The sequence below is a fragment of the Hemitrygon akajei genome, chromosome 6 (assembly GCF_048418815.1).
Source record: "Hemitrygon akajei chromosome 6, sHemAka1.3, whole genome shotgun sequence".
NCBI lineage: Eukaryota > Metazoa > Chordata > Chondrichthyes > Myliobatiformes > Dasyatidae > Hemitrygon > Hemitrygon akajei.
The window spans coordinates 97,066,943-97,093,724 of record NC_133129.1 but is presented as its reverse complement, the minus strand read 5'-3'; the positions used below and the strand labels follow the sequence as shown (position 1 = coordinate 97,093,724).

Genomic DNA, 26,782 nt, shown 5'->3' with positions numbered 1-26,782 from the left:
AGTGATAGTTGAAGCCAGGTGCTCGGAAAGGTAAAGGACTGGAGAAGAAGGAATCTGATAGGAGTGGAACATAGGTGAAAGAGAAGGAGGAGGGGACCCAGGGGGAGGTGATAGGCATGTGAGAAGAAGGAAAAGGGGAGGTGGAGGGAATTTTTTCTACTGGAAGGAGGAATCAATATGCTGTCAGGTTTGAAGCTAGCCAGCAGAATAGAATTAGAATAGAATATTTAAAAAATTTTACATCCATTCCTCAATGTGTGGGAGTAAAAATTTTTGCATTATGACTCCGTTGCAATGTACAGACTTGTGAATTTAAAAGTCTAATGGCTTGTAGAAAGAAGCAGTCCTGGCTTTAATGCTACGATAGCATTTGCCAGATGGAAGCAGCTGAAACAGTTTATAGTTGGGGTGACTGGTGTCCCCGATGATCTTCCAGGCCTCAGGCCACCTGCTGCTGTATGTTTTCAATGGAGGGAAGTTCACATTCACAGATGCGCTGGGCTGTCCGTTCCACTCTCTGCAGTGCACAGCAATCAAGGTTGGTGCAGTTTCCGTACCAGGCGGTGATGCAGCCAGTCAGCATGCTCTCAATGGTGCCCCTGTAGAAGGTCTTGAGGATTTGGGGGCCCATGCCAAACTTCTTCAGTTGCCTGAGGTGGAAGAGACATGGTTGTGCTTTTTTTGCCACAAAGTTCAGGTGTGATCATCGGTGGCGTGTATATCAAGGAACTTGAAACTATTCACCCTCTCATCTGCAGACGATGTTGTTCGGGCTGAGCCTGTCTCCATTCCTCCTGTAATCCACAATCAGCTCCTCCACCCCTGAGGATAGCCTCATCATGGCACAAGAGGAGACCATGGACCAACATGTTGGAGCGGGAATGGGAATCAGAAGTTCTGCTTGTGGTGGATGGAGCGGAAAAAGCCCAAGTCCTCTGGCTTTAGATATCTCTGTCATGGGCACTTTGTCAGTAAAAGTGATGTCAAAATTCAAAGTAAATTTATTGTTGAAGTACGAATATGTCACCAAAGACTAGCTTGAGATTCATTCTCTACAACAGAATCAATGAAATAATACAAGCAAGTAGTGTGCAAAAGAAGACAAACTGTACAAATACAAAATAAATAATACTGAGCGTGTGAGTTGTAGAGTCTGTGAATGTGAGTCTGGAGGCTGTGTTCAGTGACCAGTGTTGCAGTGAGTGAAGTTATCCACACTGGTTCAGAGCCTGATGGTTCTGGGGTAATAACTGTTCCTGAACCTGGTGGTGTGGCACCTAAGTCTCTTGTACCTCCTGTCTGATGACAGCAAAAAGAGAGCATGGCCTGGAACTTCTTGCGACAGCACTCTTGGTAAATGTGTTCAGTGGTTGTGAGGGCTTTTCCTGTTGATGGACTGGGCTGTATCACCACTTTGACTTTGCATGAATTTATACTGACTGACTCTGACCTTAGACTGGGCTGTATCACCACCTTGACTCTTACTGACCTTCTACTGACCTGGTGCTCTTGTGGATGTGTTCAGTGTTGGGGGGGGCTTTTCCTTTGATGAACTGGGCTGTATCACCACCTTGACTCTAACTGACCAGGTGCTATTTGCCAGCACTTGGTCCACTAGTCAGGTTTATTGTTATATGGCCAAGAACAGTGAGGTACAAGAACATTGAGGGCATCGGTTTGATGTGAGTGGGGAAATTTAGAGGTTAAAGATAAAGATTAGTTTTATTTGTCACGTGTACTTGGAAATATGCAGTCAAATAAATTATTTGAGTCAAACACAGTCCAAGGATGTGCTGGGAAGAGCCCACAAGTGTCACAATTCATTTAGTGCCAACGTAGCATGCCTACAACTTACTAACCCTAACCATACAGTACTGTGCAAAAATCTTAGACACCCTCAAATTTTTTTTTAAGAGGTGGTGTGTCCTCCACAGAATCCTCATCTCAACATCATCTTAAACCGCAAATGATGACTCTGAATAGCATTGCGATCCAGGGAATCTATTAATGCATTTCCCCAAGCTCTAGCTTTATTTATACAATAGAGGCACAAGAGGCTGCAGGTGCTAGAATCTGGAGTAACATGATCTGCTGGAGAAATTTCGGTCGATCAAGCAGCTTTCACAGGAGGAAAGTTAGGACCCACATTGGGAAGTTAAAGTCTCAACACAAAACACTAGTTCTTTTCCTCCCGCAGATGCTGCTCAACCCGCTGAGTTCTGCCACAAGATCATTTGTTGATTTTACAAATGGTAGCAAGCTTTCCTCTACCCATCCACACCCCTTCTGTGACTTGAAGTCCTAACCACTCTTTAAATTCCATTTATAATGTTCAGCATGCGCTGTAGTGTGTTACCTATGCTCTTACACAGAACTGACTCTTCAGACTTTGAGTCCGATCTCTTCCTGACCGAGAAACCTTGCTTCAATTCACTGAAGAAAGGTCTAGATAATTTAAGCTGGGAGAGCATATCCTATAGCAAAAACATTGTCTTTCTATTCAGAAGACAACAAACTGTGCAAATAAACTACCGGTATAAATAAATCACAAGAACATGAGATAAAGAGACCTTAAAGTGAGATCATTGGTGTGGGAGCATCTCAGTGGATGGGCAAGTGAGTACAGTTACCACCTTTTGTTCCAGAGCCTTATGGTTAAGGGGTAGTAACTGTTTTTGTTTCTTCTCTTACACTCAAATATTCCAAATGCAGCCTCACCAATGTCTTGTAAAACTGCATTACAGACAGTGGCAGGAGTTGCAAATTGTTATGATCTCTGGTGCTCCTTTCTCAGTTGCCTGCCTGTCAAGAATGTTGACACTGAGCTCTGGTTCTCTCTCTCTGCTCTCCCTCTCTCCCCCCTCCCCTCTCTCCCCCCTCTCTCACCCCCCTCTCTCCCCCCTCTCTCACCCCCCTCTCTCCCCCCTCTCTCACCCCCCTCTCTCCCCCTCTCTCCCCCTCTCTCCCCCCTCTCTCCCCCTCTCTCCCCCTCTCTCCCCCTCTCCCCCCCCTCTCCCCCCCCTCTCTCCCCCCCCTCTCCCCCCTCTCTCTCCCCCCCTCTCCCTCTCCCCCTCCCCCTCCCCTCTCCCCCCTCCCCAATTCAATCTCAGCACTGTGAGAAGCAGATTCAGATCCTGCAGAACAAGATCTTGGAACTCCAGCAGCAGTTGGCTGTGGCAGTATCAGCGGACCGCAAGAAGGATATCATGATCGAGCAGCTGGACAAGGTACAGAGACAGATCAAACCATTCCCTCCCAGCTGTCTGTATGAACTTTTGATCAGTATAATGCAGGCCCCTTGGCCCAAGAACTTTTAATCTAACCCTTTCCATCCACATGGCCCTCCATTTTTCTTTTGTCCACGTGCCTATCTTAGAGTTTCTTAAATGTCCTTAATCTACAGGCAAATATATTTATATGTGTCTGTGTGCGTGTGTGTGTGCGCTTGTATGTGTATGTATATGTGCGTGTATATATATGTGTGTGTACGTTTATTGTTTTACAACATTGAATCACTGTGGATTTAATTTGGTTTTTTTGACACTGATCCACAGAAAAAGACTCTTTCTTGTCAAAGTGAAAACAGATCTCTACAAAGTGATCTAAATTAATTACAAATATAAAACCCAAAATAAATGATTGCCCCCTTCAAGTCAATATTTAGTAATTGTACCTTTGGCAGCAATTACAGCCTTGAGTCTGTGTGGATAGCTCTCTATTAGCTTTGCACATATGGACACTGCAGTTTTTCCCCATTCTTTATAAAATTGCTCAATCTTTGTCAGATTGTGTGGGAATCATGAGCAAAAAGCCACAAATTCTCATTTGGATTAAGGTCTGGCCTCTGACTTGACCACTCCAAGGCATTAACTTTGTTGTTTTTAAACCATTTCTGTGCAGCTTTGGCTTTATGCTTGGCATCATTGTCTTGCTGGAAAACAAATCTTTTCCAAGTCCTGATTCTCTTCCAGACTGCTTCAGGTTTTTCTCCAGGATTACCGTATATTTTACGGTATTCATTTTACTCTCTACCTTCACAAGCCTTCCAGTGCCTGCTGCAGTGAAGCATCCCCACAGCATGATGCAGCCACCACCATGCTTCACGATAGGGATGGTGTGTTTTTGATGATGTGCGGTGTTTGGCTCACACCAAACATAGCATTTAGTCTGATGGTCATAAAGCTCAGTCTTGGGTTCTTGAGGCCTTAGAACCTTCTTCCAGCTGACTTCAGAGACTCCCACATGCCTTCTGGTAAACTCTAGCTAAGATCTCATGTGAGTTTTATTCAACAGTGGCTTTTTCTTTGCCGCTGTCCCCTAAAGCTGTGACTGTTGAAGCACCTGGGCAACAGTTGTATGTACAATCTCCCCTATCTCAGCCACTGAAGCTTGTAACTCCTTCAGATGTCATTAGGTCTCTAGGTGGCCTCCCTCACTAGTCCCCTTCTTGCACAGTCACTCAGTTTTTGAAGATGGCCTGCTGTAGGCAGATTTAGAGCTGTGCCATATTCTTTCCATTTCTTGATGATTGACTTAACTGTACTCCAAGGGATATTCAGTGACGTGGAAATTTTTTTGTATCCATCTCCTGACTTGGGTTTTTCAATAAACTTTTCGCGGAGTTGCTTGGAGTGTTGTTTTGTGTTCATGGTGTAGTTTCTGCCAGGATACTGACTCACCAGCAGTTGGACCTTCCAGATACAGGTGTATTTTTACTGCAATCAATTGAAACACCTTGACTGCACACAGGTCTCCAGAAACAGATCTCAATTTAAGTAATTATGTGACTTTTGAAACCAATTGGCTGCACCAGCGATGATTTGGTGTCTCATACTAAAGGTGGGTGAATACTTATGCAATCAATTACTCTGTGTTTTAGATTTGTAATTAATTTAGATCACTATGTAGAGATTGTTTTCACTTTGACATGTAAGAGTCTTTTTCTGTTGTTCATCGTCAAAAAAAGCCAAATTTAATCCACTGTGATTCAATGTTGTAATACAATAAACCATGAAATCTTCCAAAGGGGGTGAATACTTTTATCGGCACTGTATATTTGCGTGTGTGCCCTGGCTCGCACAACTTGTTCTCTAATCCAGGCAGCATCCTGGAAAATCTCCTCTGCACCGTCTCTAAAACTTCCACATAGTTCCAATAAGGAGGTGACTAAACCTGAACACAATACTCCAAATCTGGTCTAATCAAAGCTAATATTCCTTATTACCAGCTAAGCTTTCAAGAACCCCCTCCCCTCTCAAAATCCCTCTAGTCTCTAAATAATACCCTAGGATGGGCAGAGGAAACTCCAGATTTTCAATCTCCACTGTGTTTTTGTGTGCCATGTGGTAAAGCCAGTGTTTGTTTTCTACCTCAATGACAGACGCTAGCGAAGGTGGTGGAGGGCTGGAAGAAACACGATACAGAGAGATCTGAGGTCTTAAAACACCTGCAGGAGGAGCACGAGGTGTTAGAGCAGGAGCGCGGCGAGCGCCAGCAGGTAGGGCTTCTGATCCCCAGCAAGGAAACTGTTCAGAACTTGGCTGGGGCTGTCGCTTCATAGAGTCATAGAGCACTGAAGCATAAAAATAGGGAAACAAGCCCTTCAGCCCACCCAGTGGATGTTGCTCTGATTCAAGGGCCTGATTTATAGGGTAAGATTGAATAGGTTAGGACTTTATTCCCTGGAGATTTGATAGAAGTATACAAAATTATGGGTGAATGCAAACAGACTACTTTTACTGAAATTGGGTGAGACTAGAACTAGAGGTTATAGATTAAGGGTGAAATATTTTGGGGGAACTTATCTTCTCAGAGGCTGGTGAGATTGTGGAGCAAGCTTCCAGTGGAAGTTGTGGATGCAGGTTCAATTTCAACATTTCGGAGAAGTTTGCGTAAGTAAAATAATGGGAGGGGTATGGTCCGGATGCAAGTACATTGGGGCTAAGCAGAAGACCAGGTCAGCACAGCTAGATGGCTCGAGTGCTGTATAGGTTTTACAATGATCCGTTATTTTCATTGCCACCGTGACTAAGATCGAGTGTTGCTTTAAATTCCAGATTGGTTTCATTGCTTGCTGGTGAAATGGGATCCTTGGATCAACAGTCCATGCCTCTGTTTCACTGCATCTTGGCTGTTCTTTGGACCTCCTTGTGGAGGATGCTGGGCCATGTACTGTTGGCAGATGTGGTTGGTTATGGGATAGAGATTTTGGCTTCAGGGGAAGGAAAGGAAGTGTCCGGTCATTCAGGAGTGACAGGGTTTCTGCTTCCCTTTCAGGCACTGTTGAACTTTGAGCACCATTTATCTCAGGCAAACCAAGCTTTGGCGAAAGAGCTACAGGAGAAGGAACGGCTGGAAAAGGAGAGGGGTTTGTTGGTAAGGAAAGTGCTAACTCAAAGCTTGTAGACTGACAACAGTTTTAATTGTTATAGCACCATAAGCCAAAGGAGCAGAATTTGGACATTCAGCCTATTGAGTTCGTACAACTATTCAATCATGGCTGATTTATTTTTCCTCTCAACCCCATTCTCCTGCCTTCTCCCCATAACCTTTGACATCTTCACTAATAAAAACCTATCAGCCACCATTGTCATATACCCAATGGATTGCTCTGCACAGCAGTCAATGGCAGTAGTGCAATGGGGGCTGCCATCAGAACAATCTCACCTGTTCCAGCCTCTTTCTTTCTTCACCACCTCTAAATCTCCATCAACTCTTCTTTGTTTCTCACATCCACTTCCCTACTCTAACGGGTAACCAACAGCAACCAGTTAACTTGCCCACAAATCTTTGGAATGGGTTAGTTTCGGAAGGGCAGATTGAAAAGGTCAGAGTGCAGCTATATGCACTTCTGATCACAAAGGATGTGGAGGTTTTGAAGAGAGTGCACAAGAAATGATTCATCACAGACTACACACACAAAATGCTGGTGGAACGCAGCAGGCCAGGCAGCATCTATAGGGAGAAGCAATGTCGACGTTTCGGGCCGAGACCCTTTGTCAGGACATCACAGACTACGTGGGCCGAAGTGCCATTTCTGTGTTATACTTTTCTGTGACTCTGAGAGGTTTACAGGATGTTGCCAGGAATAGAGGGTACAAGCTATAAAGAGAGGTTGGATAAACTTGGGTTGTTTACTAAGGAGTGCGGAGGCTGAGGGGAGACCTGAGTAAAATTGAAAATGCAGAGATAGGGTAGATGATAGTGATATTTCTTACCCCCTAGGGTAGAAATGTCAAATGCTAGAAGACATAGCTTTAAGGTGAGAGGGGAAATACTTAAAGGAACTGTGAGGACAAGGTATTTTACACAGTAATGGGTGCTTGGTACAGGCTGTCAGAGTAGTGATGGAACTAGATATGATAGTGCCTGATCTACAATGTGATACAAAAGTACGATTTAGGAGCCCAGCCTAATTGGAAAATTCGGGTACATGCTGTATTGAGGTGGCGGGGCCCAGGCCCAAGAGTATATTGAAGCAGCAGGGCCTGGGTCTGAGAGCAAGGAATGCCCCAATGTTTTGACAATTTAATTGCCGGGACAGGGTTTTTAGGCCAGAGGCGAGGGACGGACTGGTTCTGCTCACTGCTTCATGATGTTTAGTCGGCTCTATGCTGAACTGAGGCCATAACTTTGTGTCTGTTGTCGGAGTCACTTTTGTAAGCTTCAGTTCTGAATGCTATTTGCTTACTTCTATTGCTTGCACGATTTATTTTTTCTTCTCTGCACATTGAGTGTTTGCCTGTCTTTTAATGTTTTTTGGGGGGGGTTCTTTGTTCTGTAGCTGCCTGTAAGGAGACAAATCTCAAGGTTGTATAATGTATACATACTTTGATAATAAATGTACTTTAAATTTGATAGTGGGTGTTAGACACCTGAATGTACAGGGAATGGAGGGATATGGATCATATGCAGGTAGAAGGGTATTGGTTTATTATTGTCACAAATACTGTGACAGAGTGAAAAATTAGTTTGCAATCCATCTGTACAGATAATTTCAAAACTTGAGTATTTTTAGTGAGAGGAAAGAGAAAAACAATAACAGAATGCAGAATAAAGTATGGTTACAGAGAAAGTCCAGTGCAGACAGACAAATAAGGTGCAAGGCCATGATGAGGTAGACAGGCAGGTCAAGAGTAGATCTGAAACATATAAGAAGACCATTCATGAATCTTGTAACAGTGGGATAGAAGCTGTCCTTGAGCCTGGTGGTGGGTGATTTCAAGCATTAGTAAGCTCTGCTTCATTGCAGGGGTCAGAAGTGGGAATGTTCCGAGTCAGAGGGGTCATCGATTCTGTTGGTTGCATAGCCGAGGCAGTAAGAAGTGAGGACAAAGTTCAAAGCATATTTATTATCAAAGTACATATATGTCTTCATATACAACCCTGAGATTCATTTTCTTGTGGGCATTCACACTAAATTCAAAGAAACAATAGAATCAATGAAAAACTGCACACAAGTCAGACAAACACCACTGAGCAAAAGATGACAAACTGTGCAAATACAAAAATAAACAAAATTATAATAATTAAATAAGCAATAAATATTGAGAACATGAAATGAATAGTCTTTGAAAGTGAGTCCATTGGTTGTGGGAACATTTCAGTGATGGAGCAACTGAAGTTAAGTAAAGTTACCCTCTGATTCAAGAGCCTGATGATTAAGGGGTAATAACTGTTCCTGAACCTGCTGGTAGGAGTCCTGGGGCTCCTGTACCACCTTCTTGATGACAGCAATGATAAGGGAGCATGGTCTGGGTAGTGGTAGGCTCCTTGATGATGGATGCTGCTTTCCTGTGACAGCAATCTGTGTATCTGTGCTCAGTGGTGGGAAGGACTTTACCCATGATGGACTGGGCCATATCCACTACTTTTCTGTAGGCTTTTCTGTTTAAGGGCATTCGTGTTTCCATACCAGGTTGTGGTGCAACCAGTCAATATACTCTCCATCACACATCTATAGAAGTTTATCAGAGTTTTAGATGATATGCTGAATCTAGTAGAGATGCTGCTCTGCCATCTTTCTTTGTAGTGGCACTTATCTGCTGGACCCAGGACAGATCCTCTGAAATGATAACGCCAAGGAATTTAAAGTTGCTGACCCTCTTCACCTCTATTCATCCGGATGAGGTCTGGCTTATGGACCTCAGCTTTCCTCCTTCTGTAGTCAATAATCAGCTCTGTGGTGGCCAGTGCTATCATGTTTGCTGTTGTGTGCTGGGGCAGCAGGCTGAGGTTAGCAGACACCAACAGAATCAACAAACTCATTCGTAAGGCCAGTGATGCTGTGGGGGTGGAACTGGACTCTCTGACGGTGGTGTCTGAAAAGAGGATGCTGTCCAAGTTGCATGCCATCTTGGACAATGTCTCCCATCCACTCCATAATGTACTGGTTAGACACAGGAGTACATTCAGCCAGAGACTCATTCCACTGAGATGCAACACTGAGTGTCATAGGAAGTCATTCCTGCCTGTGGCCATCAAACTTTACAGCTCCTCCCTCAGAGTGTCAGACACCCTGAGCCAATAGGCTGGTCCTGAACTTATTTCCACTTGGAATAATTAACTTATTATTATTTAATTATTTATGGTTTTATATTGCTATATTTCGACACTATTCTTGGTTGGTGCGACTGTAATGAAACCCAATTTCCCTTGGGATCAATAAAGTATGTCTGTCTGTCTTTGGTTTTGCTGTCATTGTGAGAGTTTAGTATTGAGTCTGAGCATCACATGGTCTCTCTCTGTTCCCACCACCCTGCAGGAGGACGAGGCCCAGCAGCTCCGCGAGGCTCTACAGGCAGAGCAACAGCATAGCCTGAAGCTTCAGGCTGACCGTGACCGGGCTGAGGGCAGCTGGTCGCAGGAGCGACAGCAAACCCAGACCTTGCAGGCCCAGCTGGCTGAAGAGCGTGCGACATGGAGCCAGCAGGAGCAGCAGCTACAAGAGCGGAGTGCCCAGCGCGAGGAGGAACTTCAGGAGGAGATCGAGAAGGAGAGGGTGAGGCCAAGTGTGGGGTATAAACAGTCATTATTTCAATCCTTCCATCAGGATAGAAGGTGGGGGGGGGGGGGGAGTACAAGCTCTCAGGTGAAGGGTGTGACTAGGTGAGGGGGAATCTGAGTGGATGGAGGAGGGGAGTAAAGTAAGAAGCTGAGAGCTGATAGGTGCAAGTGGTAAAGGGCTGAAGAAGAAGGAATCTGATAGGAGAGGAGAGTAGACCATGGGAGTAAGGGAAGAAGAGGCACGAGAGAAAGGTGATGGGCAGGTGTGGAGAAAGGGGTAAGAGGAGATCCAGAATGGGAATGGAAAAGGAAGGGGGAATAGGTTAACAGAAGTTAGAGAAATTGATGTTCATGCTGTCAGATTGGTGGCTACCCAGAGTAAGTATGAGGAATTGCTCCCCCAGCCTGGGGGTGGCCTCGTCGTGGAAGGAGTACAATTTGGGAGGTGGGAGGTGATTTAACTCACAGTATTAAATCCCAAAATTAAGACTGCTCTTAAAAAGCAAAGTTAGAAGTAAACTCCGTGAGGAACTCAGCGGGTCGGGCAGCATCGGGATACTCAGTGGATCAGGATAGCGCCAGTGATTTGTTGTTCCATCAGGGTAGCCTTTAACCTGATAGCATGAATATTGATTTCTCTAACTTCCTGTAGCTATTCCCTCTCCCTGCTTCTCTCATATTCCATTTACCATTCTTGTCACCATCTCGTCTGCCCATCACCTTGCTATGACCCCTTCCTCCTTCCCTTTCTCCCATGGTCCATCTCCTCTCCTATCAGATTCCTCCTTCTTCAGCCTTTACCTCTTCCACCTAGCACCTCCCAGCTTCTTGTATCATCCCCTGGTAACCCATCTCCCATTGCCTGGAATTGTACACACCAAGATGCGGGGAGAATAAAATGGGATAGGTGTAAATGGGTGGTTGATGCTCTGCATGGATTCAATGGGCTGAAGGGCCTGTTTCTGGATTATATCTCTTGACTTAATAACTATTAATATGTGCATAGCTGTGTATGGAGTTTGCATGTTCTCCCTGTGACAGCATGGATTTCCCCCAGGTGCTGCAGTTCCCTCCCACACTCTGAATACGTGCAGTCATGGTTTAATCAGTCTCTAAATTGTTCTGGGTATGTGGGTGAGGGGTAGAATCTGGGAGGAATTTGATGTCATTTCATTCTCCCATTTTGCCATCAGTGTAAATGGGTGGTTGATAGGGTCTATTGGGCTAAAGGGCCGTATCCCTCTGTGACCCTATTGCTGTTAAACAGGCCGCCACACAGCAAGAGGCTCAGCGAGGACGAGATGCACAGCTGGTACTGTCGGCTGTGCAGACCGAGATGCAGCGACTGGAGGGTGAACTGGACACAGTCAGCCGCGACAAGGAAAGCCTGCAAATGGAGCTGAGCCTAGTGAAGGTGAAGGAAATATTAAAGTGCTTTTATTTTAAAACACCAAAACCACATCTTCACCTCTCTTGAAGCTGCCTTTGTTGGTCTGTGCATTGAGTGCAAGAGTTGGGATCTCATGTTACCATAAGGTATTTGAGCAGAAACAGGCCGTTTTGCCCATTGAGTCTGTTCCGCCATTTCATCATGGCTGATCTATTTCCCTCTGACACAATCTCCTGCATTTTCCCTGTATCCCTTCATGCCCTGACTAATAAAGAATCTATCAACCTCTGCCTCAAACATACCCAATGACTTGGCCTCCACAACCATCTGTGGCAAGAAATTCCACAGGTTCGCCATTCTGGCTAAAGAAATGACTCCTCATCTCCATCTGAAATGGACGTCCCTTTAGTCTGAGGCTATTTACTTTGATCCTCGATTCTCCCACTATAGCAAACATCCTCTCCACATCCACTCTGTTGAGGCCTTTCAATATTTGATCAGCCTCAATAAGATCCTCCCCTCGTTCTTCTCAATTCCAGTGAGATCAGGCCCATAGCCATCAAACGCCCTCATTGGTTAGCCTTTCAATCCTGGAATAATTTTTGTGAACCTCCTTTGAACCCTCTCCAATGTCAGCACATCCTTTCTTAGATGAGGGACCTAAAACTGCTCTCAATATTTTAAGTGAGCAGTTCCAGTTCTGAGGGGATATCAAGTTCCAAAGGACTGTGTACAAACCGGCAGAATGTGTGGCTATGTGCATCTCTCCGCTGGCGAGGAAATATTAAGGGCCTTTTTAAATACTAAAACTGCACCTCTACTTAAAACTGCGTCTCTATTTAAGATGCCTTCATTGATCATTGAGCACAAGAATTGGGATGTCATGGTGGATCTGTGCAAGATGCTGGGGCGACTGTACTTGGAGTATCGTGTGCAGTTTTGGATTCCCAGTGATTGGAAGAAAAAGATTCACAAATATATTACCAGGTTGTGGGGGGGCTTGTTAAAAGGAGAGACTGGGTAAGGTGGGGCTTTTTACTTTGGAGTATAGGAGGCTGAGGAGTGACCTTAGAGCCGTATAAAATCATGATGGGCGTAGATAAGGTGGTAAACACACAAAATACTGGAGGAACCCAGCAGGTCAGGTAGCATCTATGGAAATGAACAAACATTTTGGGCTGAGACCCTTCTTCAGGAAAGGAAAGGTGAGGATACCAGAATGAAAAGGTGAGGTGGAAGGGAAGGAGATTAGTTAGAAGGTGATAGATGAAGCCAGGTGGGAAGGAAAGAAGGGAACCTAATAGGAGAGGAGAGTGGACCATAGGGAAGGAAAGAACCTAGGGAAGATTATAGGCAGGTGAGAAGAGGTAAGAGGCCTGAGTAGGGAATAGAAGAGGGGAGGGGAAGGATTTTTTTGTCACAGTTTTTCCTAAAGTGGTTAAGTCTAGAACCAGAGGGAACAGATTTAAGTGGATGCTGAGAAATTTAATAGGAACACCTTCTTACACACAGAGAGTGGCAGCTAAGTGCACTGATCTGTCAGAGGAAGTGGCAGACATAGGTACAATGTTTTTCAAGACATTTGTTCAGGTATCTGCATAGGAAAGGTTTGGAGGGACATGAGCCTTACTCAAATGGCTCCAGCTCAGGTAGGTGACTGAGTTGGGCTGATGGGGCCTGTTTCTGTGCTGTAGAGCTTCATGACTCTTAATCCAAATAAACTAGAGTCGGGAGGTCTTGTGTTACAAGGCAAGACTAGATGAGTTGAGGCTTTTTGGAAAGATGAGGGTGAACTGCCTGAAGTATATAAATTCATGAGGGCACAGATAAGGTGGATGGTCACTTTAATAAACCACACACCACACAGCCCCTAGACTCTTCACAAAGACTGTGCCCACAACAGTTGGGAGTGGCGTGATGGTGTGACGATATTACAGCACTAGCGACCTGGGTTCAATTCTTGCTGTCTTTAAAGAGTTTGTACATTCTCCCTATGGCTGTGTGGGTTTCCTCCAGGTGCTCCAGTTAGTAGTGTGGGTTAGTAGGTTAATTGATGACATGGGTGTAATAGGACGGAATGGCCTGTATCTCTAAATAAAATTAAATAAATATCACTCTCCAGTTTAATCCCTGTATCACTGACATACAGAAGTCTTTCAGTCTTGACTTTGAATGCCCTCAGCAACAGTTTACCAGGATGTAGAATTCCAAAGATCCACAACACTTTGGGTGAAGAAATCACTGTCATGTCAATTGGTCTGATTCTGTTACTTGGGAGACTGTACCAAGAATAACCATTATCTCAAAGTCTGTCCCTTTCAGAAGCTTGTGTATGAGATAATCTCTGATGAAAACAAACAAACAGGAATAAGTAGGCCACTCGGCTCCTCTTAACTGTTGTGCCATCCTATATGACTGTGGCAGAAAAGATCTTAAGACATGGGAGCAAAATTAGGACTTCAGCCTATTGAGTCTGCTTCGCTATTTGATCATGGGTTCTCCCTGTAACCTTTGACACCTTTAGTAATCAAGAACCTATCAACCTCCGCATGAATTCCACAGATTCACCACCCTCTGGCTAAAGAAATTCCTCTTCATCTGACTATAAACTCAGTTCCGCTTCCCCAGTAAGCTATCACCTTCACCGAGTTATTAAGAATCTATCTAGCTTTTTGTTTAAAATATTCAACAACTCTGTATCCATTACCCTTTGAGGAAGTTTTAAAAAGGTTCACAATGCTCCAAGAGTCATACAGCAAAACAGCACACTACAGGCCCTTTGGCCCAACCAGCCTGTGCTGACTGTGTTGTCCTAAGTTCCAATTTCCTGCATTCAGCCCACATCCCTCCATGTATTTACTCAAGTGCATAGTAAATTACACTATTGGACCTGCACCAACCACTTCCACTGGCAGTTCACTCCATATACTCAGCACCTTTGATCTGAAAAATGTTGCTCCTCAGAGAAGTTCACCTCATCTTTCTTAAATGGGTGACCCCTTATTTTTATACAGTGATTCCTTCAAGAGGAAACATACTCACCTCATCCACCTGATGATTCTTGATGAAGACTCAGGGGTCTCAGGGACTCGGCCTGAACCCCTCCATAGATGCTGCCTGGCCTGCTGAGTTCATCCAGCATTTTGTGTGTGCAAACCCCAGGGTCTTGTATGGTTCAGTTGTCTCTCAAAGACCACTAGTTGAAAGCCCCTGCACTCTTTACTCATTAGACAAGCCACCCATTCCAAGAGTTATTTCCATTGTTTGTGAACTCTGGTGTACTTAAAGCAGGCTCAGTAGTTGCTAATCATGAGACGATCTTCTCATCCAGAAAACAGTTTGTTGAATCAACCATACACTGACATCAAGACAAGTTTATCGTTTCTCAGTCACCATGTCCCTTCCCTCCCTCCCCCAATCCCCAACGTACTGGAAATGACCGACATGCATCTCTGTCCTGAGGCTAAGCCCTTGTGCTGAGACACTGGCCTCAGGATGAGGTCTGCCTTCAGAGGGAGAGGGGATGATGCTACTTTTCAGATTGACTATTTACAATGCTCCCAGTGGTTAGAGAGCCTGGAACTGAGGGGCAGTGTCTCAGCACAAGGGCTTGGCCTCAGGATGGAGATGGTGAGTTTGAAATTCTTTGTCCTCAAGGCCCTGAATGATAGGACTATTTGATTTCTGGGCCATAAGGGGACCTAGTAAGAGGGGGGAACTCAAGGCACAAGGTCAGGAATGCTCTTCTTAAAAATAAATTATTTAGGAATACAGCATGGTAATGGGCCCCAACAGCCCAATTACACCTATGTGACCAATTAACCCGTATGTCTTTGGAAAGTGGGGAAGCGTACATTGACATGGGGTTCAACATCCTTTCAGACAGTGGTGGAATTAAACCCGGGTCACTGGCGCTGTGATAGTGTTATTCAAACCGCTATGCTACCATGCAATCTGCCTTTTTGTAAAGTGGGGCCCAGTCCAAAGGACCAGGTGGCCCAGCTCTTCTGGCCCGTTACGTTAAATAATGAATCATCCTCCCCACAGGCTCGCTTTGAGTCACAGAGAGTCAAGAGTGAGACAGAGTTTAAGGTGGCTCTGGAGCAGCAGGTGGCTGAGCGACTGACAGCCGCACACGAAGACAGCACCCAACAGATGGCTGCCATCCGGGATCAGCACAGGTAAGCACCCAGCTTTTCCCCTTCTTCACCCACCACCCACCCTTTTCACCCTTGCCCTTCCCGTGGGAGGCTTTGAAGAGTTTTATAAGAGCATGCATGAAGGCCCCAGCATGGAGGATTATATACAGTACATGAGGAAAATGTTGTCAATAGGCAGCCGTGGAGGAGAGTTTAAGGTAAATTTATCATCAAAGTATGAATATGTCACCATATACTACCTTGAGGGTTATCTTCTTGCAGGCATTCACAGTCGAACTAAAAATATACAATATGATTTATGAAAAACTATAAGCAACAAAGACTGACTAAATGTGAGGGCAGATCATGCAAATAATAAAAATAAAAGTAAAAACATAATATTGAGAACATGAAAGTGAGCCCATAGGTTGTGAAATCAGTTCAGAGTTGAGATGAGTGAAGTTATCCATGCCAGTTCAGGAGCCTGATGGTTGTAGGGTAATAGCTTTCCTGAACCTGATGAAACAGTTTAACAGAGAGAAAGAGAGTTAATTTTTTAATGAGCTTCACTCAGAACTGGAATTGATTTATTATTGCTACACCTGTCTATCCCCCATACACCCTGTCACTGTGTTTACCCACCCCATTCTCTCTGCCCTCCCCACCTCCTTCACTTCATTCCAAGCTCTGTCTTTCTCTTCTATCAGACGTCATCATCTATAGCCCTGTGTAGTTTAGCCTTGGAGTAAAACTGGTATTGGTTTATTGTTGTTGCGTGTACTGAGATACAGTGAAAAGCTTGTCTTGTATACTGTTCATACAGATCAAATTGTTACACAGTGCACTGAGCTAGAGTGAGTTAAAACAGTAACAATGCAGAGTAAAGTGTAACAGCTACAGAGAAAGTGCAGTGCAGGTGGCCAATAAAGTGCAAGATCCTAACGGGGTATATTGTGAAGTGAAGAGTCCGTGTTACTGTATAGTGGAAGCAGGTTCATGGTTTTGGTGAGTGAAATAGAAAAGACTGACTGCAAATAAATGTATTTGTCATTTATTTACAAATGGTAAAAATTCAACCAAACATTTAAGTTCCCCCAAGTTACACAAACCACAAAACTAAATATTCAACAAACATATACTTAATGTGAGCCTTTTAAGTCTGGAGCATACCTTCTCAATGGTTCTGTGAAGTATGCTCTGCGGACACAGGAAAAGAGAGTAAGCCTCCCGCATGTGCTATTCTTAAACCCAGGATGTTTGAAGCTACACACCAGTGCTGTGGCACGCAAGGCAACCAATGGGAAGGAGCTGCTACAGATTTCAAATGGGGTGCGCAGGGCCTTTGATTATGTCAGTGAGGTGTGGGCTGCTTAGAAGAGTAGACAGATTATAGACAAATTAGGCAATGTTATAAGTAACACTGTTTTAATTGGCAGAGTTAGAACATAAAAGGAATGTGTGTGGCAGGGCGGAGGGAATAGCAATGTGTGGCTGCAAGTTTGAACCATGGAGAAGTTCAGCAGTCGCTCTTCAGCTCTGACAGTAGTCGGGTCATTCCAGAGCTCAGATATCCAGACCTTGTATTATGGGTGCAGCTGAAGCTGTCTTTAGATAATGAGAACCTCAGGGTGATGGAGCACAGGCTCCAACTAACAACTGGTAAATCAGGGGTCCCCAACCTTTTGTCCTGGTTATGTGACCACTGACGACAGGCAGACAATCTCTGAAGAGTGTTGATAATGGCTGGGGTCACCCGTCTTGCAAAGACACTGTCCAGAAGAAGGCAATGACAAATCTTTTGCCAAGAACAATTATGTTCATGAGGCCATGATTGCCCGTGCCATAAGTCGCAACACATGAAGATAATGACCCCATCTATACCTATCTTAATCTTCTGGACCTCTATTGGGTTACTCCCTCAGCTCCATATCCACCAGGAAAACAAGCTCAACCTCTTCATTTATTTGCCATCTCAATGAATCTCCTCTGCACTCTCTTCACACATCCCATCCTTCCTGTACCATGGCCACTAGAAATGCACACAATGGTTCATGTTTGACCTAACCAGTGTTTGTAAAGTTGCAAGAGTATATCCTTATATCTTCTGGTTGTTGTCACGATTAACTGGACTCTGACATACAGAGCAGCATGACCCCTCACCAAATTGTTCTAAAGTCTGAACAATGAAATGACTAGTTGGAAACAAATATTGACCAATCATTAACCTTGCATATATTCAAAGTCCTTATTTGCATAATCAATCACCAATCACACTACGATAATACAAGTGTTAATAGCCAATAGACTCTACATATTAAAGACCAATGACACATCCAAATGAACTGACCATTAGTAAATGTCACCTTAGAGAATCCTTCGTTTACATTGTTATCTTCTCTGAGCATGCTGCCCAGAGGGGGATCTATGCTCTTCAAAGACCTCTCTTCCCTGGTTTGACAGAACACTATCAGTAAGCTGTCTTTGCCTACACATCATCTTAACCCTTGCTTCATCCTGACTTCCACACATGCCCTGAATGCCATCCTATCCATTCATTTAGACACTGGTGAGAGTTGAGTGGAAGTTTTTGCCTGAACGGTGGAAGAAGTAAAAACTATATTCAAGTAATCACTGTTGTGCCATCACAAAGATGTATGACAGTGCCTGTACTTTCCTGCAGGTTTCTGTAGATACAGTATTGCATCCAAATCTTTGACAAACTTCCATAGTTGCACAGTGGAGAGTTTCCTGACTGGTTGCATTACGGCCTGGTATGGACCCAGCAATGCTTAGGAACAGAAAAGTCTATTAAAAGCAGTGGATACACCCTGATCTGTTACAGGCAAAGCCATCCCCACCATTGAGCACATTTACATGGAGCACTGTCACAGGAAAGCAGCATCCATCATCAAGGACCCCCATCATGCTCCCTTTGCACAACAACCATCAAGCAGGAAGTACAGGAGCCTTGGGTCCTGGGCCACCAGGTTCAAGAACAGTTATTACTCTATAAACATCAGACTCTTGAACTGGTGTGGATAACTTCACTAACTTCAACTCTGAACAGATTCCACAGCCCTTAGAAACAAGAGAAAATCTGTAGATGCTGGAAATTTGAGCAACACACACAAAATGCTGGAGGAACTCAGCAGGCCAGGCAGCATCTATGGAAAAAAGCACAGTTGATATTTTGGGCCAAAACCCTTTGCAAAACTGGAGGAAAAAAACTGAGGAGTGGATTTGAAAGGGGGGAGGGATGCAGTAAATTTTATTTCCATCCTGGCACTTATCCTTGCAAGCAGAACAAGTGCTACACCTGCCCCTACACCTCCTCCCTCACTACCATTCAGGGCCCCAAACAGCCCTTCGAGGTGAGGTGACACTTCACCTGTGAGTCTATTGGGGTCATATACTGTGTACGATGCTCCCAGTGTGGCCTCCTGTATATCGGTGAAACCCAATATAGATTGGGAGACCGCTTCGTCAAGCACCTACACTCCATCTGCCAGAACAAGCAGAATTTCCCAGTGGCCACTGCCCATTTTAATTCCACTTCCCATTCCCATCACGATATGTCCATCCATGGCCTCCTCCACTGCAGTGATGAGGGTGCACTTAGGTTGGGGGAACAACACCTTTTGGGTAGTCTCCAACCTGATGGCATGAACATTGATTCCTCAAACTTCCAGTAATGCCGCCCCCACCTTCACCATTTCCCATCCCCTTTCCCCTCCCTCACTTTATTTCCTCTCCTGCCCATCACCTCCCTCTGGTGCTCCTCCCTCTCTCCCTTTTCTCTTTCTTTCATGCCCATCTGTCTCTTTCACCAGTCAACTTCCTAGCTCTTTGTTTCATCCCTCCAAGTTCCACCTATCACCTGGTGTTTCTCCCCCCACCTTTCAAATCTACTACTGAGCTTTTTTTTCTCCAGTCCTGCCGAAGGGTTTCGACCGGAAACGTCAACTGTGCTTTTTTCTGTGGTTGCTGCCTGACCAGCGGAGTTCCTCCAGCATTTTGTGTGTGTTCCACAACTCTCAGACTCACTTTAAAGGACTCAACAACTCATGTTCTTAGTATAATTTTTAAAAACTATTTTCACTGGATGGTGTGGTGGAGATGCATGCTACCAAAGAAGGTGTAAGGTGCTCCTTCCCTTCACTAGATTGCAGGTCACCCTTGGGCAGCCGGTGCATATCACTAGTCCTGGTTATGCAGCCACTGACACCAGGCAGACGATCTCTGAAGTGTATTGATAATGGCCGGGGTCACCCATCTTGTGAAGTCACTGCCCAGAAGAAGGCAATGGCAAACCACTTCTGTAGAAAAAAATTGCCAAGAGCAGTCATGGTCAGGGATAGAGACCATGAACAGCCCATCATAAGACATGGCACAAGATGATAATTATTGGCACAATTTGTCTTCTTTGTACATTGGTTTGTGTATATAGTTTTTCATAAATTATATTTGTTTATTTTTTTGTAAATATTTGCAAGAAAATTAATCCCAGGGTAATATATGGTGAAATATCCAGACTTGGATAATAAATTTACTTTGAACTTTGGACTTTGCTTGGAAGAACCTGCAAGGCTACGAACATGGCAGGAAAAGCTCAATTCCACTGGATGCAACAGACTGAATCATTTCCTTCCTAATCATGTATTTTCTGTGAACCCTGACCAACCCCATATACTGGATTACAAATGACTGCTAATTGAAACAGTGGCCAAACCACAGTCACAGTTCACTGTCTCCTGAGCAGGAAGCAGATCATGGAGCTGACGACGCAGCACGAGCACGAGATGGGCAAGCAACTGGCTGAGTTCAAACTCGAGCTACAGGAGCGCGAGGAGAAACATCAGCATGTGATTGAGGGATATGAGCTAAGGTAGGGGAGATCTTACGCCTGGCCTCTGTTTCTAGCCCACTCTACTTATCACAGGATGAAATCCGTTTTAATCGTGCACTGATGCTGTCCTTGGTGATGGCACTGATTTCCCATCCACCATTGCAACATTGCTTCAAAGGGTGGTCCTAGATCTATTTCCAGACTGCGTAAAAATGGTGGTTTCCATCCCTGTGACCACTATGATCTAATTTAATTATTGATTAATTGCTCAAGTTTAAGTTCTGGGTGAATGGTTGAATTTGGGCTTCCACTCTGTCATTGGTCCTGAGATTCAATTCTGTAATTTAACTACTGTGGTCTGACACCTCTGTGGATTTTCCTGTTCATTACGCTGTGCATGGTGTTGTTGAAGCATAATCACCTGTTACCCCTTGTCCCTCTCCACTCCCCTTTCTCTCTGTATATCTGTCTTTCTCTCTGTTTGACTCTGTCTCACTCCTGCATCTCTGTCTCTCCCACTCTCCTTCCTCCCACCTCCTTCCCCCCCCCCAGCTCCCTCCCTCTCCAAACGCCTGCTCTTTCCATCTCACTCACTCTCTTATTCCCCCACCCTTGCTGCTCATACAGGTTGGCGAAGGGGCAGGAGGAGACTGGGCGACTACTCGCAGCGAAGAGAAAGCTGGAGATCCAGCGAAGTGAGATGGTGTCCAAACTGCAGACCATGATGCAGTCCCACTGGAATGAAGCACTGAAGGTGTTGATGTCCGAAAACATTCCACAGGGCCCCCAGCAGCTGCAGGTGGGTGACTTGTGGGGGTGAAGGGTGGGCGCAGGTGGCGAGAGCTTTCAGCTCGTCCACAGAGTCCCCATTTAGCACGGGTTTTCGTAGTCTTCCTGAGTTGCAGTATCATGAAGCATTCAGGGCATGGTGGTGAGGTTAGTGTGAGGATTCTCATGTGGAGGATGGAGCAGAAACCCTCATCTCTTTGACCCACCACCATCAGGGAGAGAGGTACAGGAGCATTTTGACTAGGACTGCCAGACTGGGTAGCAGTTTATTCCCTCAGGTTGTGAGACTAATGAATAAAACCAGGCCACCACCAAGGTCTTGTCACTAGGACAGCAAACTGTTTACTGTTTACACATGCTGCACACTACATGCATTTTGAATTATGTTTTATTATTTGTAGTGATATTTTGGTGTATGTGCTGCATGTGATGTATGTTTTGTGGGTCTAATGGAATGTTGTTTTGTTTGGTTGTATAAATGTACAGTCAGATGACAATAAACTTGAACTTGATCTCATGTGAGTCACTAGGGCACAGCACAATTGTCATACTGGGTAACCCTAATATGGGAACATTACAATGTGCTCTAGTGAGGAACTTGGAAGGGACTTCTTCAGCCAAAGAGCTTTGAGAATGCGAAGCTGATCCCTAGAATGAGTGTTAGTGAATATCAGGGGTACCCAACCTTTTTCATGCCATTAATCCCTACCATTAACCGAGGGGTCCATGGACACCAGGTTGGGAACCTCTGGTGAAGAGGGACTGAGGTACTTTATGGAGTACACACCGGATTAGAGCTTTCAACCCACAATGTCTGTGCCAAACACAATGCAAAACTAAAATTAAATCTCATCATCCTAATTTGGAGTATTGTATGCAATTTTGGTCACCTACCTACAGGAAAGATGTAAATAAGGTTGAAAAAGTACAGAGAAAATTTACAAGAATGTTGCTGGGTCCGGAGGACCTGAGTTATAAGGAAAGATTGACTAGGTTAGGACTTTATCCTTTGGAACATAGAAGAGTAAGTAGAGATTTGATAGAGGTATACAAAATTATGAAGGATATAGATAGAGTAACTGTGAGCAGACTCTGTGGTTGTGTGGGATGACAACTAGAGTTCATGGGTTAAGGATGGAAGTTGAAAAGTTTAAGGGGAACATGAGGGGGAAATTCTCCATTCAGAGGGACAAGACGGTGTAAAATGAGCTGCCAGCACCATTGGTGCATGTGAGCTTGATTTCAATATTTAAGAGAGGTTTAGATTGGTACATGGATGGTAGGAGTATGGAGGGCTGTGGTCCCGGTGCAGGTTGATGGGAGTAGGCAGATGGGCTGAAGAGCCTGTTTAAGTGCCATACTTTTCTATGATTCTAAAGCTGCCAGAGGAGGTGGTTAAGGGAGGTACATAAGCAATATTTAAAGACATTTGGGGAGGTACGTGGTAGGCAAGGTTTAGAGCAGGAGTTCCCACCTTGCTTAATGGTATTGGAATTTCCAAGGTTGGGAACCCCTGGAGTAAAAGGATATGGGTCAAGTGGGCACAATTGGGACTGGCTTAGATTAGTCAGTCTGGACCATAAAATGCAGGAGCAGAATTAGGCCAATTAGCCCATCAGTTCTGCTCCACCTTTTGATCATGGCCAATTTATTTTTCCCTCTCATTCACCTCATTCTCCTGCCTTCTCCCTGTAACATTTGATGCCCTGACTAATCAAGAACCTGTGAACATGCACTTTAAACATACCCAATGACTTGGCATCCACAGCTGTCCATGGCACAGGTTCACCACCCTCTGGCAAAAGAAATTCCTTCTCATCTCTGTTCTAAAAGGGAACCCTTCTTTTCTAGGAAACAACCACTCCACATCCACTTTATCTCGGCCTTTCAATATTCAGTAGGTTTCAATGAGATCTGTTGGTCCCCCCCCCCCCCCCCATCTTTCTAAACTCCAGCAAGTACAGGTCCAGAGACATCAATCACCTTTCATGCCCTAACCCTCTCATTCCTGGGATCATTCTCATAAACCTCCTCTGGACCCTTTCCAATGCCAGCACATCTTTTGTAGATGTGTGGCCCAAAACTGCTCACAATGCTCCATATGTGGCCTGACCAATGCCTCAGCATTACATCCATGCTTTTATATTGTTGAAATGAATACTAGCATTGTATTTGGCATCCTTACCACAAAGTTAACTGCACTAGGATTTCCAAATCACTTTGCACCTCCAATTTCTGAATTCACTCTCTGTTTAGAAAATAGTCTATACCTTTATTCTTTCTACCAAAAGACAAATTGGGATAGAGGGCCTGTTTCTGTGCTGTGTAAGTCTCTGATGTGTGGGGATATATTAAGGTAGGTTGTTTCCACACCTCATTATTCAGATGTCAGCTCTGTTCCAGCAATGTTCTCTTTCTCCCCTTGCAGCAGCCCACTCTGCTTTGTGACCAGGTGCCCTTCTACCGAGAGCTGAACAGGAGCTTGCCTGCCTGGGGAGGTCCGTATGGCAGACCATGTGTGGAAACCGATCTTTTGTCCTGCCCTGTACCCCCAGCTTCAGATACCGACCAACTGAAGTTCTCCTTGTGCAGCCAAAGTCCTGTGGATTCGCTCGTGCCCCACCAATCTGAGCAGCTGGTCAGGGATGTCCATGGGAGCGAAATCCATGCCCAGGTACAGATTCAGGACCACCAGGCCACAGGAAGGAGGGTGGAGGGTGGAGGACCACCTGAGACCACAGGTGCTTATGGTTCCAGTGCCTTCTTCCCTCGGGCCATCCCCCTACAGCCCATTGCTAAGCTGGTTCCCACAGCAGCCATGGACCAAACAACTGAGCCCTGCCTGCAAGGTGACAACCATGGTGGGGCTGAACACCCGTCCGTGATGATAAGCATGCAGGACCAGCAACCAGTGAAGCAGTTGCTACCCAACCCTCCCAGCGTGGAGCATCTCAGCCACCTCTTGAACTACAGCTTCCTCAGCCACAACAGCTTCCAGCCGCTCGAGCCACAGGTGGATGAGACCGTTCAAGGTAAAGAGAACCCCTGTACCCCTGTGCTTCCTCTAACCCTCTGGTCCCACACCATGGACAACTTCACTCACCACAACTCCATAAAGAGTTTCATACTCTTTTCTAACTCATGTTCTCAGTATTATTTTATTTACTTATATAGTTTGTCTTCTTTTGCACATTGGTTGTTTGTCAGTCTTTGTTTATGTATGGTTTCTCATAAATTCTATTGTATTTCTTTATTTTTTTCTATAAATGCCTGCAAGAAAATAATTTTCAAGGCAGCATATAATTATATAAAATAATTTTGATAATAAATTTACTTTGAACTTTAAGCTTGAGCTGTTCCTTCTCCAAACCCCACTCTGGGGAGGAAATGGGAGTGGATGCTACCGGGTGTCACTGCTGGAAACTGTTGCCTGATCAAAGCCTTGTCTTTTCTCCTTTCACATTACTTATTTATTGTAATTTGTAATAATTTTTATGTCTTTTACTGTGCTGCGTTGGATGGTCATATGAGCAGCTGGTATGTATCACATGAACTAGCTTTGCGACTACAATCTCTGAAGAGTATTGATAATGGCTGGGGTCACTCACCATTCTTGTAAAGACACTGTCCAGAAGAAGGCATGGCAACCCCTTTTGTAGAAACATTTGCCAAGTGCATTTCTGGTCATGGAAAGACTGTGATCGCCTACGTCATACGACATGGTACATAACTAACGAACTACTGCAGTCACAACATAACACATTTCACTATTACTGTATGTCAGTGATAATAAGCCCCAATCTGATTCTGTCACTGGCCCTGTGACCTCAACGAGACTCCACTGACAGGGGAAGAATCAGGAGGGATTCCCCCAGATATCATGTCCCTTAACCAAACTGGTTCAAAGCCTAAATTTATGCAGTTCTGGACACCCCATTGCAGTGATGATGTGGAGGTTTTGGAGAGGGTGCAGAAGGATGCTGCTTGCACCAGAGGGCATGAGCTAGAAGGAGCTAGGTTGGTTTCTTTGTGGCATCAGAGGCTAAGGATGAGTTACACAGTTTTGACAGTCAAGAGTTTCTTTCCTAGAGTGGAAATGCCAAATGCTCAAATTCAGATTCTGATTTTCATTCTTTATCATGTATGTACACGGAAACATGCAGTGAAATATGTCGTTTGCGTTAATGACCAACACAACCTGAGCATGTGCTGGGGGAAGCCCCCAGGTGTCACCAGCATTTTGTGTGACACTTCAGATTCCAACATTTGCACTCCCCTGTGCCTTAATAACCTGTTAATCTGAAGTGGGGCTGTTATTGACCAGGTAGTGAAGATTTCTTAATACCAAGGCAGGGTCACAAGCTCAGTTTGACATCTGGTGTTAGAAGTGTACAGACTGTCAGTTGGTAAGGAGACCTATTTTCCTCCTTTTCTCTTTCAGCTCTTTTTCTTACCTTTGTTTTTCTTTTTAATCTTTTTTTTCTTTTTCTCTCTTGCACTCGCACAAGTCTGTGCTCTTCCCAGCTTGCACGTCTCCTTAACTGGCACTCGTCCTGAGTTGGGAGGTTGTGGATTTGCATTTCAGTTGTTTGAAAGTGGTGGTGATCATCATCGGCGGCAGTGATTCCCAGCCTCAGCTGAGAGTACTCCACAGCCCACTGTTATGTATTGCGCGGAGGAAGAACACTAACAGAGTACTGTGGTTTAACGTTTTTACTGAGTCATGTTAGTAATGATACACGCTGAGCATCTTACATTGTGGGAGTGATGAGCCAAGCCCATCGAGACAAAAACCATGTGAACTTGAAAACCTGTGCCCAAAATAGAGTGAGGAGGCCCAGTCAGTTCACCGTACGATCGATCGGCCGCATGCACACTTACCACATTCTCACAATTGATCTGATATGGTACACCCATGCTCTCCCCGCAGCCCCGGGACCTCAGGTGGAGGAGCTGGCTGAACACCCGTTCACTGAATCCGAGGCTGGCACACGGACCCAGAGCCAGCGGCTGAGCGAGGGTGGGACGGTTCCGGACAGCAGCTTCAACTCATCAGGGGACCAGTCCCTCCAGGACCAGAGCTCACGGAGTAGTGAGCTGCAGTACTACATACAGATGGTAGGTGGACTCTGCATGTAACTCTGGGATTTGGGACGGAGAGGGGGTGACCCTTATTCAGACAGGTCAGAGTGGTGGAAACTGAGCCAATCAGTGTTCTCAACAGGGAGCTGAGAGTAATTTTACAGGATTAATGGCAGGATTCTTAACAGTGTGGAGGAACAGAGAATTTTGGGGTTCACATAGATTCCTCAAAGTTGTAGCGCAAGTGCGGTTAAGAAGGCATATGGTGTTTTGGCCTTCACTAGTCAGGGGAATTGAGTTCAAAAGCTGCAACGTAACGTTGTGGCTCTATAAAACCCGATTTCCGCTTTGGAGAGGAGAAGGATGAAAAGTGGCTTGATAGAGGTGTACAAGATGATAAAGTACATAGATCGGACAGCCAAAGACTTTTACCCAGAGCAAAAATGGGGTATAACTTTAATGTATTGGGGGAAAGTATAGGGGAATGCCAAAGGTAGTTTTTTTCCCACAGAGTGTATGTAGAATGTGCTG

The 26,782-nt window shown here is 44.9% G+C and overlaps 1 protein-coding gene across 5 annotated transcripts in view; it reads left to right on the top strand.

The window, feature by feature from the left end:
- cntrob (centrobin, centrosomal BRCA2 interacting protein) overlaps positions 1-26,782 on the top strand; it is a 93,939-nt gene that overhangs the window by 42,492 nt on the left and 24,665 nt on the right. For 4 of the 5 annotated variants that reach the window (XM_073048958.1, XM_073048954.1, XM_073048955.1 and 1 more), the window contains exons 6-15: positions 3,111-3,227; positions 5,381-5,497; positions 6,277-6,375; positions 9,764-10,000; positions 11,273-11,419; positions 15,443-15,576; positions 20,294-20,419; positions 20,933-21,179; positions 23,598-24,201; positions 26,100-26,287. In XM_073048958.1, coding sequence (XP_072905059.1) covers positions 3,111-3,227; positions 5,381-5,497; positions 6,277-6,375; positions 9,764-10,000; positions 11,273-11,419; positions 15,443-15,576; positions 20,294-20,419; positions 20,933-21,179; positions 23,598-24,201; positions 26,100-26,287 — 2,016 coding nt within the window. The remainder of the gene's footprint in view (positions 1-3,110; positions 3,228-5,380; positions 5,498-6,276; positions 6,376-9,763; positions 10,001-11,272; positions 11,420-15,442; positions 15,577-20,293; positions 20,420-20,932; positions 21,180-23,597; positions 24,202-26,099; positions 26,288-26,782) is intronic. The other variant, XM_073048956.1, reaches the window with a different exon arrangement.